Source organism: Calonectris borealis, chromosome 3 (assembly GCF_964195595.1).
Source record: "Calonectris borealis chromosome 3, bCalBor7.hap1.2, whole genome shotgun sequence".
NCBI lineage: Eukaryota > Metazoa > Chordata > Aves > Procellariiformes > Procellariidae > Calonectris > Calonectris borealis.
Genome location: NC_134314.1, coordinates 53,150,385 through 53,164,460, shown reverse-complemented (window position 1 = coordinate 53,164,460; position 14,076 = coordinate 53,150,385). Strand labels below are relative to the sequence as shown.

The following is a 14,076-nucleotide window of genomic DNA, read 5'->3' as shown; positions in this document are numbered from 1 at the left end:
TTGCTATTACCGGAGTCTGGGCTTCAGACTCAACACCATGACATTTGGTGCAATTTGATGCTTTTACTTAAATGATGGAAGCAAATGACTCTGTTCTTAACACTAGCAGGGTAAGACTTGTAGTAATGTGGATTGTAAATAAAAATAACAGTATAACCAAATATGGTAAATGAGTCAATACCAACAAGGATCAAAGTGAATAACTGTATAAATCCATGTAACTTGACAGCTGCTGGCCTAATAGGAGTCTTAAGATCCTTAAGATCAGCAGTGGCTTGTTTGCTTTCTTGGCAGAATCAAAAATGAAAAGCAGCTCAGTGTGTACATTTTATAAGATTTCCCTAGAGTTAGGTGGTAATTTGACTCTTTGGTCACTTGAAAACTACAGTGTTTTTCATGGGTTTTTGCACATAAAAGAGAGCGCAGGGGAAGGGGACAGAAGGAAATAGAAGGAAGTTTTCTTTGTATGTGTTTTTTTTATTCAACAATACAATGGCATTTCAGTTCAGCAAGAACTGTTAAATAGCTGCAGTAGAAATGGATATACTGGTTTTTAAATTTAATTAACTTGAGTAATCAGGTGCTAGCTATAAAAGCATTATTAATTAATTATCTTGCATAACTTGAAAGGAACCTGAATTTAAGTACAGTAAGTTTAGACTGTCTCCCTGTTCTATTTATTCTGGTGCTTTGCAATTTTGTTTTCTGGGGGAACATAAATTAACTATAACTCAGAATAGTTGTGCAACCGTTAAAGCAAAGTATTTTTTAAGGTGTTATCAAAAAGAACAAGAGTTCATAGCTATTAGTGTAAAAAAAAATGTAAGTGCCGAACTGATTTTGACTGACAAGTTGTAGGTAGCAAACACCTGAATTTATAATATTTGCCAGAAATTCTTAGTCTGTAGCTCCAATATAAAATTTAGTTTGGGGTGGGTTAGTTTGTTCAGTTGTTTTTTAAAAGCTTCAGTAGGCATTGAGACAAATAATATGTATGAATGAATTTTAATTTCTCCCTGAACATGATCCTGGCATACATTTGAAAAAATAAAAACACCACCACCAACCACCCCCCTGACTCCCACTCAATCAAAAAAAAAAACAACCCAATCCCCTCCCCAAAAAAAACAAACAAAAAAATTGAATAGAGGAAGTGTAGAGGTTTAAAGAACTATTCATTTTCTGTTAATTATATCGGAGGGAGGGGATCCTTTATTTCAAAGTCAGTCTTAAGTACAACCACGAGTAAACATTCAGATTTGTTGGTGACTCGGTACAGAAAATAAATGGTCTGCTACCACTGCACAGATGGATACTCTCAGTTCACATGTTGCTAATAAATGACTTCTTCCACATTAGGGGGGCAGAGGTTTTCCTGCCATATAAAGGTGTTATTGTCCTTTATTTTGCCATTTAAAAAAACCCTCTTTAGTTTCCCCTTTTTCTTAGTGTGTTATTATTTGAAGTACATAATACATAAATAAGGAATGTCTTCTCCTAGTTTAAAACCATGGGCAGAATTCATCATAGATGATGACCTCAACGTTATGAATGCATATATAGGTTGTATTTAAATATTGCTGAAAAGACTTGATGGGGTGACTTACAAGGAGAATAAAATTCACCTTGGAAAATGGACTCGTACTACCATTCTTTGAGCAATTTCTTTCACTTCTAGACATTACGTGAAGGTCTGATAATTATTTGAAGAAAGAAAAATACGTATCACTCCCAGTAAAAAAAATACTATGCTGTTTATGGTACTTGAAAGCATGCATTTCACCCGTGTAAAAATTTGCAAGCAGTCCTGATTCTGAAGCTCCGTTCTTCCTGCACTTTGATGGACTTAGAGCTGTCTTCCTTAAGTGGCCAGTGGTGCACTGACCTGGGTATGAATGAGTGTAAATAGTTCAGGCAAGGTCCACCTCCTCAGAAATAATCTCAGTTTGAAAGAACAGACTTTTGGAAGTCTTTTCATTGGTCTTGTGGATCAGTGAAGTTGTGCTGCCTCTTTGTCTGTAATATTTATCTCCTGGTTGATGAAAGCACTGCCTTTAGATACTGTTTTGCTATCTTCATGCAGAGACTTTAGCCAAACAAAATGCAAGATGATATACTTTGCCTATCATTACAGTACGGTGGGGGTTAATCACCGACATGTGCTTATAGTCTTTTTCTGTGAAACTTCTTCATTGACCAGTGAGAAGTCATGAATGATTTTTGGGGCTGGAAGGGTGGCAAGCTACTAGTTTCAGCAGTGATTGCATGCTCTGTTGTATTGTGGTGAGGGAAGAACAGAGAACACGCATTACAGTTGAGACTAGCCCCCCAAAGAACGTGGTAGGTTTGGGAGATCCCGGTCCATATCACTGTACTGCCTTGTCTGAAGCAGAAGCTCAAGCTGTGGTCTAGCACAGTGGTTTTCATGGTGTGTTCTTTCATTCTGCTGTTATTGCAGACTCATGAAAGCTAATGCTGAGAAGTAAGCGTGTTGTTACAAGGCTAGAGACCTACATATGCAGTAGAGACTTCTCGGGGATCCACAGATTTAAGAAGTTGAAAATCAGCTGGTTTTTTTCCATATCCCAACTTACGCCTTAATAACAAGAATATCGAATGGCCTTGTAGATGCTCTGGACGTTCTTTTTAATTTCTGAGAGATTGTATGCTCATCCCAGTGAGGAATGGGAAGAATTTTGATACTGCAAAATTTTCACAAAGGCTGAAAAACCATTAATGATCCAACACTGACTCAGTATGCAAAATTATTCTCAGAGAGGTGTTGTGTTATTACTACAAAGAAAATCGTTAGGATTACGCTTGTGTAAAAGCAGAATTTGCCACTGTGTATGTCATGTAACCCCATCTGTTGTGTGTTGCTTTTGTTAATGAATCAAATGTGTGAACTGCTCTAAATTGGTACCTTTTGTTTGAAATACACCTGAACTTGTTTCATAAATTTATCCTGTCTGCAGAACCTGCAGATAACCTGAAAAAAAAAGAAACTTAGGGACTACTTAAAAGAAGAAAAAGATGTAGTCATTAGAAAATAAATGTTTACCTTTTCTTTTTAGGTCAGAAGGCTTGTCTCCACTTACATGGTATCTTTCCTTACCTCTATGTACCATATGATGGTTTTGGACAGCATCCAGAATACTATCTTCGTCAAGTGGCATTCAGCATTGACAGAGCACTTAATGTGGCTTTAGGCAATCCATCTTCTACTATTCAACATGTTTTCAAAGTGTCATTAGTATCTGGAATGTAAGTATGACCTGTTAGGATTTTTGGTTATTTGTTTTGAAATGTTTTTGCAGTTGTACTACATAGAAGCTTACTATGGACTTGGATGACTGCAGGGCTTTTCCTTTTTCTTTTCCCCCATGTGTGTCTTCGTACAGGCCTGTACTACTACTAAATAACTCTTCTCACTTGCTTTGACTTTAACATAATCAGCAGGTTTTCCTCCAAACGCTTGACATAACCATTTTTTCCTAAACTTGGATTCCAGCATCTATCATTTTTCCAAATCTGTTCCTTTTAGCTTTTTCTGTCTCTGCTATTACAGCAGTACTTTCCAGCCAGCATTTTCTGCCTGTCTGGGTTATTCTAGGTTCCCTGTGACCAAGCATGTCTTGCAGGAGCCTGACTCAAGGTCTCCTTTTCTTTGTTCATCTAAGATGGCCCCTTTAGGAAGCGCATCACAGAGACTGTCAGGTTGTGTTTATCCATCTGATTCTCCTAACAGCACAGGCCATGAAGTGGAGGCTCTTAAACATTGATTTACTTATCTGTCAAGCCGACTGTCGTGTTTTATTTGGTGTAGCTTTCTACTACTGCTGGAACTATATGCTGTTATTGAATGTTAACATTTTAAGGATTCTCTTAATCAATTTTCATTTAACTTGCATAACCAAGGACTGAAAAATATGTCAAATCATAGCCAATAATAGGAAGCTGTCCTGGACGAACACAGTTAGTCTATACATGCATTGACTCTTTCATCTTCAAAAGAACGTAAATGCTAATTTTCAGTATTGTGCAGCACTATCTTTTACTTTTTTTTCTTTTTCCATGCACTTTTGAAATATGTTCTTTCTATCCGTTAAGTTTAGGAAAATAATCTTTCTGTTCCCAGCCAGTTTTAGTCGTATCTTCTAGATATTGCTAGTAAAGTGGCTGCAATAACTTCTTTTAATTTTTAATCAGAACTTTCTGATGTGGTTTTGCAGTAGCAAGGAAGCTAACCCACCAGGTTTCTTCTCTTTGTTCTTTTTGTGTGAACTACAAGAATTGTAGTATAGCTGTTCATCTCAACAGTGAAAGCTGGGCAGAGGAAACTGCTGAAGACAATCTTTCTTTGAATTAGTGAGAATATAACAGACAGAGGTTAGGAGAATCTGCATCTTTTTCACCTCTCTTGCCTTAGAGCTTCAAAACAGTCATTACTGAAAGTCAGATGATCATTGCCTCAAAGAAGCATAGGAAAGAGTGTTTCATGTATTATGTTTGCTTGCGTAAGAGGCTAATGGGAAGCACCTAACAGAAATTGTAATACACCTTCATCTTTACCTGGGTAGATAGACATGCTTATGTAGTCACACAAATTTATTTGTTTTCTTCTGTTCTGACCTGAGTCAGATTCTCCTCATAGATATTACAGTGTCTCCGTGGTGAGAAACCTGTATTTTTCTTTAAATCTTGGAGATTATCTTACCCCTTCTCTTCTGCATTAGCAGGAAAATTTTTATGTAATAAAGGTGTTTGCTGAACCTTTCTAGGTTTAACATAAGACTTTTTGTTGCTTTAACTTCCAAACATAGTGGAGGTCCAGGAATAAAAAGAGGCAAAATATGCTGTCCTTGTGCACTGTAAAGTTAAAGTAGGTGTTCATAGCTAATCTTTGAAGTGTTGCAAATCTTGCTCTCCCTGCTGCCATGTCAATGTGAGTATGGATCACTTGCCATGCAAATGCTGACTTTTTTTTAAAGCAGCTTTTCATTTACATGCCTACAGCACATTGAGTCATTATAACTCAATGTATATAACCTGTCATTAGGTTTATACTATCTCTATAAGAAAGAGATTGATTCATTATACAAGATCTGACCTCCTCCTTTTCAGCTTAACAGGTTTAAGTTTGTTGTTTCAACTTAGCTCAGTTTTAACATCATAAATGTTTTTTTAAACAGTTCAGTCCAGCTAAAATATAAATGTGTCCATATTAAGGACAGCAGTATTAATGCTGTAGTTGTGCAGCTCTGCTGAGTTAGCATTTAATTTAGGACTGAAATCCCTCTTACTACTGAACTTCATTTTTTAGATTTAGCAGGTAAGCATCCCAGTTGCATTTTTAATAACATTTTTGGTAAAGAGATTTTATTTTATTTTATAGAGGTAACATTTAAATGTATGCTTTCCTGAATTTCTGTTGACTTTGGTTGTGATTACTGCAAACTGTAGACTTCTTGCATTCACCCAACGTGTTGAATTATGGCCTGTTTCCTTAACATGCTGTGTTACAAGCATGTTAGATTAGATTAGAATTCTAGCTGTTGAAAAGTCAGTAATTCAGTCAAGTAATACCAGAATTAATGCTGCCTGTGCAACCTCAGTTTAGTCTTGACGTATTCATTATGCTATGTATTCTTTAATTGCATTCTCAAATCCTATTTTCTTCAGGATTCATGCCTCATTTAGTGCATGAGATGATTAGTAATTACTGAAAAGGGGCAGCAATTCACTCTCTTAAGCTGTTCTCATTGTTCAGTTACATTACACAGCCGGTATTTACTCATTTACACCTGATCTGCAGAATTAATGTCCTTAAGGACTTTGTTACAGCATTTATCAGAAAGACTGAACGCTGTTTTTGAAGCAGTCCAGCACTAATAAATTTATTAAAAGTACTATTATGATGGTGTGCCATCGGTGTGTTTACATGTGGGGAAAGTGAGAAACAACGTTAAGCCAGAAGTGCCTTCTAATTTTACTTTTTTTTTTTTTAGATACTTTCACATGCATAGGGCCTATTATTTTTATCTTTAACATTTTATATAGTAATGTAGTGTTCCCCTTTGGCCTGACACGTGGGAGTTTTCATTTTCCTGGATATGCAGTTTATCTTCTAATTTTTTCCCCTGGATTTTAATACTCTTTGTAGTAAAATGCGGTTGAATAAATCCTACAGCATAACTGGCTAGCTTCTTGCTTTTACTTCTTTCTCTCCAGGCCTTTTTATGGTTACCATGAGAAGGAGAGACAGTTCATGAAGATTTATCTTTACAATCCCGCAATGGTAAAAAGGTAAGGATGTGGTGATAGGAAGTTCTGGCTGATTTCCTTACATCTTATATTAAAACATGAATTTTGAAGCAAGATTCACCTATGTCTTAAAAAAATAAAAGCAACAAAATTATTGTCCAAATTTTTCAAAACATATAAGAAAATTGCTACTTTTAAGCACACCAATAATCATTTTAAAGCAGTAGCATGTTAGGAAAGCAAGACCAAAATATATTTGCCTTTAATTGTCTTGTATTAACTGTAATTCTTGACACTCGAACAAATTTGCATCAGGTTACTTTTCCTTTAACTCTTAAGGAAAACAGGAGAACAATGAGGTACTTCTTCATATGTTATGAAGTGGATTTTGGTAGTTTTTCAGTTTTTAAATTCCAGCACCCGTTATTAAAATTAAAATATATTTGGAAAACTGGATAGTTTTTGTTATTAGGCAGTTTCTCTATTTCTCAATAGGGTAACGTTTTGTTAAATGAAAGCACAGTTGATCTCAACCTTACTGTCACAGTAGTTGCAGTAAATTCAGGGATAAATAAAGAGAAATTATTTCTCAAGCATAAACTGAAATGCCTTGAGTGTGTACTATTACCTATTAGTAACTGTTTTTTTTTAAAGATCTAATACATGATCATAAGATAGGATTGTCTGGTTTTTGTTGTAGGCTAGTAAAATTTTGCATGATGTTAAATTTCTGTCCTAATGTAATCTATATGCATGTATGACATGACAGTTTTTTTGAACTTTGGAGCTTCTCATGTTTGAATTACTCCTATGCAAATAAGGACTGACACTTCACTTAAATTATTCCTTTACTTTTTCTGTATAAAGCTTTATTTTTTGAACCCAATTTGTTGCATTTAGAAATGTTTAGTGCTTTTCCTTGATTTATAACTGTATCCTGTTACTTTGAGATAAATTTATCGCACCAATTTGTAATTATCCAAATACCTGCAGTTGTTTTCTAATGTGTAGATGTTTAAAACAGAAGATTTGTCGTGTTTCTAGGAAGTTGTTAAGGTACTGCTTCTGTGTATACACCATGTAACTTTAAAACCATGCAGGACATCTTCACATATATGTCAAGAAGAACTAGAGAGACTTTCAAAATTATTACTGGTGTAGGCACACAGCTGCCACAGTTATTCTGCAGAAAGATTTCCATGGACTATAGTGGCTTTGGATCGGTTGCAGGAATAGTACATGGTATGATGTTTTTTCAGAGATTTTTTTTTTTTTTTTAAGCTGGAGGATTCACAGCTCCTCTGTAATTAACACCCAAATACTGAATCATTATTAGCAGAGATCATTTTTGTGGGTCTGTTATTGTGAAAACAAAATTCATAAGTTAAAAATACAACTAAGGCAAAATTTAAGAAGTTTAAGTATTTCATATTTCAGTAAAATCAAATATCAATATTGTTGTACTGGAGTAATTTTTGGTTTATGTCCTAATTGTCTTTAATTTTAGAGTATGTGAGCTTCTGCAGGGTGGAGCCATAATGAACAAATCTTACCAGCCTCATGAAGCCCATATTCCCTACCTCCTTCAACTCTTTATAGACTACAACTTATATGGAATGAATTTAATAAACCTGGCTGCTGTCAAATTCAGAAAGGCAAGGAGAAAAAGTAAGATGTTTATTTCTTAAGACCGAATAATTGTTTTGAAGGCTAAAAACTACCATTTTGAACAAAATGTCACTGGCTGTCAGACTTTTGCCATAGTTTGTGGCTGAATGGGTATCATATGTTGCTTCCCTATAGTTTGCTTTCTGTGTCAAGACAGAGTCCATGTGTAGCTTTCTCTAATTTTTCCTTTTTGTGCCTGTGTATTGGAATTGAGGAAGAGTCTGCTTCCTGAAATGAGATGCTATATATCAGTTAACGTGTGTTCTGTCAGCAGTGCGGCTGTGACCATTTTCACAAGATGATCACACCTCTTTTCAAGTTAGTAGATTAAAAAGAGTTGATAGTTAGTTGATGAATTTACATGAAAGATAGCATACTAACATAGTTACTTTGATTTTTTTGGCATTTGTTTTTGATCTCTATATCAATTATAATTCATTTTTTTGCTGCAGTAGTGTCTTTACAAAATTATGGCTAATCGTTATGCTCTGCTGACAAATAATGTTTTTAATTAAAACACTTGTGTTTGTACTAAGGTCATTTGCTCTAGGGTGAAATTTGAAATATAAATGTCTGAGCAAAGGAGGTATTTTACATTTTCATTTTAAAAAATTGGTTTGGCATTTGAATGTACACACTTATGTAAAAATGAAGTGTGGCAAGAACATCCATAATGTTATCTAAATGCTTCAGTATATAGGGGAGATAACAGTAGGAAAATCATAATGTCTTTGGTACTTAACACTTAGAAAAATAAGTATCGTTTACTTAAATCATAATTGTTCCTACAGCTAAAGCAAAGGTTGAAAAGAATGGTAAAGTACCTTTCTGTAAAAAACAGCAAGTAAGAATCATGCTGACTTTAATTTTTTCCCAGTATTTTTATGCATATATATTCAGACAGACATAGATTAGTGCATGGGGTTTCATAACTGATTCTCATCTAAAGAGAAATACTCTTTTCATACTCAACAATAGGCCACACTTTTTGCTGGTGTCAAAACTGTAGGAAGACAAAAGCTCAGCCACAGACAGAGCATCTTCAGGATCTTCAGTCCTGAGGAAGCATAGTCAGGTACCTTTAGTCTTCTAAAACATCCAAAGCGGCCTTCTGGAGACATGCAATGTGATTTTATTGAGTAGTTGCTCCCATTCTTTTTCCATAGGTCTTTTCCCTCTCTCTTTCAGATGGTAGATGAAAGACATAAGCTATTTATATTCTCCTTCATTATTTATTTAAGGATGAGAGACCTAGGTCTTGAATGGGAAGAGGGTGAAAGAGGAGCATGGACTGAGACCACTGGACTTTAACTATTCTGGTAGGGGAGAATCCAATAGGATAAAAGCAAGAAAATGACAGACTACTTTGTCCTGGCTTGATCAGATTCATACCACTTTGAGTGGCTCCACGTTACATATATATAAGTAGCCTGCCTCAGTCTGTTGCAGTCCCAAGGCACAAGATCACTATCTACTACTCCTGTCACAGCAGCTGAGTGACGAATGGTTTGTCCCTGGTACAACCTTATAGAGGCAGTGCTGTCAAGAGACCAGTCCTTGCACAGCAGCCCTGAGAAGCACCATCCTTTCTAGGCTCAGACCTCTTGGAGCGGTGTAGAAGGCACAGCCTCTGCTTATGACTGACACACTTACCTGCTTGTTCCACAGCTTCTGTGTCTTGGGGGTGTGCATTCATTTCGGTCAAGTGTAGGTTGTGCCGTGTAGGCCAGGCTGAACATTGTTTCTTAGATGGCAGTAAACGCCTTTGCCTAAAGGTGTGCAGCAAACACTTGCTTTTCTTCCCTTGCAGATGATGATATAAAAATCGGTCTGGCAAGGAATAGAAAATTCAGTAATAGATCTGTTCCTAAATGTAAGTAAGCAGCCTCAGGAGCCTGTTTCCAGTGATATTTTTCTCATTGAGATAAGTAGACTATTTTGAAGGCTGACACAGGTCAGCAGGCAAATTTGTAGTAGCAGGAATACTCTGCCTTCGTCAGCCTGTATTCAGAAGATGCAGGGCTTCTTTTTTCCAAGTTCTTCTCTTTATGGATAGTGAGGAAGAAGGTTTCAAATTCATTCGTGCACTACATGCCACTAAAACTATTACAAAACTTTTATTTTCAGTAGTTGAATCTTCTTCTGAAATATGACTCTGAATGACCTTGATGTGTCACTGCTACTGTCTTTAAAGATCTTCATGTCAAGAAAAGGGGAATATTGAGTGTCTTTAAATCTGTATCTGTATGTGTAACTTTACTGAAGAAACAAACTGATAGAGGAATTTGAGCCTCGATTTTTTAGAAGTATTTGAAAGTAAGGTTCATAGGGAATAAGAAAGGGGGTAATGCACTGAAATTGCTCTGGTGTGGTATTTGAAATGCATATGATTTTTTAAAAATAATGGTATATATTTTACCAGTTGGCCTATAATCTTGCATAGCTGCTGTGATGTATTTTCCTTTAAAATATACAACTATTCACTCCCATTTCATCAACTCAAAATAATCAAGTTGCAAATGAAAAATAACAAGAGATGTTTCCATGCATAGTCAGCTTGCATTTTAATACGGAGAATTAGCTGATATGCCATACAGTGAAAACATGGCTGCGTTTCTTCCTGGACCAGCTCTGCCCAGGGGCAAGTCGTCACTTTTGAACAGCACAGACACTAAGCTACGCTAGGTTTGAGCTGGGTCTGTGCAAATGAGATCAGATATTTTGTGTTGTCTTTCTGGAATCACCTGCTTAGGCATTGCAGTACATAGACCATCTTAGTGCAGACCATCTTGGCTGAATGTGAGCTAGCTCCTGCATAAACACAAGCATGTCCTTTCACCACACCTGCGTGCCACATTTCCCATGTGAGTTTAGCGTCTGTGTGCCATGTCAATGCACTTAGGAGTCTGATGCAGGGGCAGGGTTTGCAGGAGCTAGTTTGAGTGCAGTAGGGTTGATCTGGAACATATGTAATTAAGCCTGCTGGATTTCAGTTGCTTCTATTTGTAGCTTCTAAGGCACTTTTGGCATGGTGTTTCCCAGTTGCTTCTGTAGTAACTACATTATTCAGGGCTTTTTGCTACATGTGATATCCCTATCCGTGCTATTCTAAGTAATGGAATTCACATTGGCGAGACTCTGTTATGAAATTATAGAATAAAATACATGTTCTAATAAATATTTATTTATTGAAGGCCTCTGACAGTTGAATTGTTCTGTTAGTGTGCTGAAAGGTAAATTTAATACAAAAAAACCTGCTAGTGTGTGACACCAACATAGCTGAGAAAATTTAAGATTCAAGCTGGTCTTTCACATAGAAGTGGGAGATTGGGTAATTTTCAAGGTGTTCTCCCATTCCGCCTCCCCTCAACTCCATTCCTGGGCTTTTTCCTTTCTTGTGTAACATTCTGTGTATATTGTCTTTCCTTCCTTTGAAGAGTGAAGGTTCAGGAGGAGACCACAAGGGAGGTAGTAAATTTTCAGAGGGGACTTCTCCAGCATGACTTTGGAGCACGCTTCCTTACCCTGAGACCTCCGAGCAAACTTACACAGTGTTTTCTTTATTTGTAGGTCAGACAACATCTGCCTTCATTGCAGGTTTCCACTTACTGCTACTGCCACTGCATCTGGAATATATTGTGTATTGTCTTTCAGCTCACAGATAAGAAAGAGGAAAAGTGCGAAGTAGAATTTAGTGTTTTCTTTGGCTTCTGATTTCCATTGGGGTCTGACCTGAGGACCCAGACACTTGGGAATTCTGAAGTTTACATCAGACTCTGCATGTTTTCTTTGAAACTCGCGCAAATAGGAAAAGATTGAATTCAGGTTAAGATATGACTAGAACACAGCAAATGTACTTCTAATAATGTCAGTGTATTGAGAATATATTTTTCTTTTTATATGTATCTACATGTTGGAAAGAAAGTTAAATCATTTAAATGGACGAGAGGAAATGGCCTCAAGTTGTGCCAAGGGAGGTTTAGGTTGGACATTAGGAAAAATTTCTTCACTGAAAGAGTGGTCAGGCCTTGGAACAGGCTTCCCAGGGAAGTGGTTGAGTCACCATCCCTGGAAGTATTTAAAAGATGTGTAGATGTGGCGCTTAGGGACATGGTTTAGTGGGCATGGTGGTGTTGGGATGACGGTTGGACTCGATGATCTTAGAGGTCTTTTCCAACCTTAATGATTCTATGATTCTAAATGATAGCGTAGTTACTTTTTGAAGATGATATCATGCAGTGCTATTTATTCTTTAGGAGCATTTGGACTGGTAGTATTAAATAATAAATGCAGTTATATAATTATATGTGTAAAAAATGTTGCCACATAAATGAATTCATTTATCATACTATTTTTCTTTCTAGGTGATACATCAGGTGTAAGTAGACGTCATAGAATTCATTTTCCAGAAAATTCAAACAGTGCATCTTTCATTGAATGGGAAGAAGATGAAATACCAAGGTCAGCATGCCAAATTTTTTTTATGTATGCTGTATTTTCTTATATACATCAACTTGTATATACTACATGGTTCCAGTCTCTCATTTAAAGGACCTTATATGTTTTATATGTTAAAAAAAAAAATAATGCTAATGTGACACAGATGATCGTTATTTAGTTTTGGTCATCTGACACTTTCTGGTATATGGCTGTAAAAATCTAACTGGGAGAAAAAGTAGGAATATATGCGGCAAACTCAACTTTCTGGTTTTTGGAAGATATGTTTCTAGCTAATGATGTCTGATGAAAAGCTAAGCAAGTTTAATAGTTACAGAGAATACTTACACATCACGTCACAGATTCTGTTTTTGTAATCACCCTTAACTAACATGAATAGTGTGCTGTCAGAGTATTCCAATTTGTCCATTTCAAATAGTAGCTACATAAGAATCTCAGCTTAGAATTTTCATGTCCATCTCTCATGCTCTTCCTTTTTTCTAGGTATTTCCTAGTCTACAGCTTGTAATTTGTAATAGCTTCACTTCTGTAAGAAAAGGAATATATCTGGGTTGTTGAGGTTTTTGGGGCCAGGTGGGGAGAGTAACAGACAGTATCTGGTGCTACCTTGTTTTGTATATTTTATCCATAGCAAGTTCATTCTTTAAACTACTTTCTAACATTTGACAGGTCCTGTAAAAACTCTGTCATCTAGTAGTCTTCTCAGTCTTTGGGTAGTTCCTGTCATTCTTCTCTGAAAAACTTAGGAGGCTCAATATGCCACGCAACTTGCTAGCGTTATGTACTGGGAGCATTCGCTTCCTCAGTAGAAAGCAAGTGCCTTAAACCATGCTTCACATTTTTCTAGTGTGCAAAAACTTGAGCTTGTGCAAGGTAGCATCTGTTTTTTCTGATTCTACTATTCCTACTTCAAGGAGTTTTTGAAACAACATTCGTCTGATGGTTGTCTTGTGATTTTACTTGTGGTCAATTCACATCTAGTCGTTCTTGGGCTGCTTCTCCTTTTTGGCTGCATACTTTGTTCATAGTCCACTTCAACCTTTATTTGGCTCGGTTATGTAAGCCAAGTTATTTAACCTTTGGGTGGTTGGATCATAAGTTAGACCAGGATTATCTAATGTTACTTTACTGAGATCTGGGGAAGACAGATAAAAAGAAAGCAAAGTAGCACTTCCTGGCTGTCAAACCCGGAGAGGGATGAGCCCCGCATAACAGGAGCCAAGGGTGTCTTCTCTGCAGGCACTCATCCTCATGGTTGTATCCACAAGCCTTCTTTCCTCCTCCTTCCACACTTTTGTGTATACAGCCAGGGGTGCAACAACCTCAGCTGTGCCAGTCCTTTTCCAGCTCTCACACACGTTCCAGCAGTGGGATGTTAGCAGTAATGGGGCAAATACCAAGCCTGTCCGTTTCCCTAGCATTCATTTTCTGTGCTTTTGCCAGTAGGAATGTCTTTTTCGAATGTAAAGCCTGAATACTACATAGTATACAAAACAAATTCTCTCTAGCGCCATATGCAATGATACTGGTAGTTCTCTCCCTGGTATGCTTTACAGTCTCATTTACCATGTCACTTTGGCTTATAAATATTTTAGGAGTTATTAGTACAAGATGTTTCTCCTCTTCCTTTTTTTCCAAGTGATAATCTTCCATTTGGAATCCCCTATAAGTTCATATAGGGTCTTG

General features: G+C 36.7%; 1 protein-coding gene across 4 annotated transcripts in view; it reads left to right on the top strand.

Moving 5' to 3' along the window:
- Positions 1-14,076, top strand: part of REV3L (REV3 like, DNA directed polymerase zeta catalytic subunit) — a 124,655-nt gene that overhangs the window by 46,402 nt on the left and 64,177 nt on the right. For 2 of the 4 annotated variants that reach the window (XM_075145681.1, XM_075145680.1), the window contains exons 2-5: positions 3,075-3,264; positions 6,232-6,306; positions 7,772-7,932; positions 12,297-12,393. In XM_075145681.1, coding sequence (XP_075001782.1) covers positions 3,075-3,264; positions 6,232-6,306; positions 7,772-7,932; positions 12,297-12,393 — 523 coding nt within the window. Of the gene's footprint in view, positions 1-3,074; positions 3,265-6,231; positions 6,307-7,293; positions 7,507-7,771; positions 7,933-12,296; positions 12,394-14,076 lie in introns of those variants that run through there. The other 2 variants (XM_075145682.1, XM_075145683.1) reach the window with 2 other exon arrangements.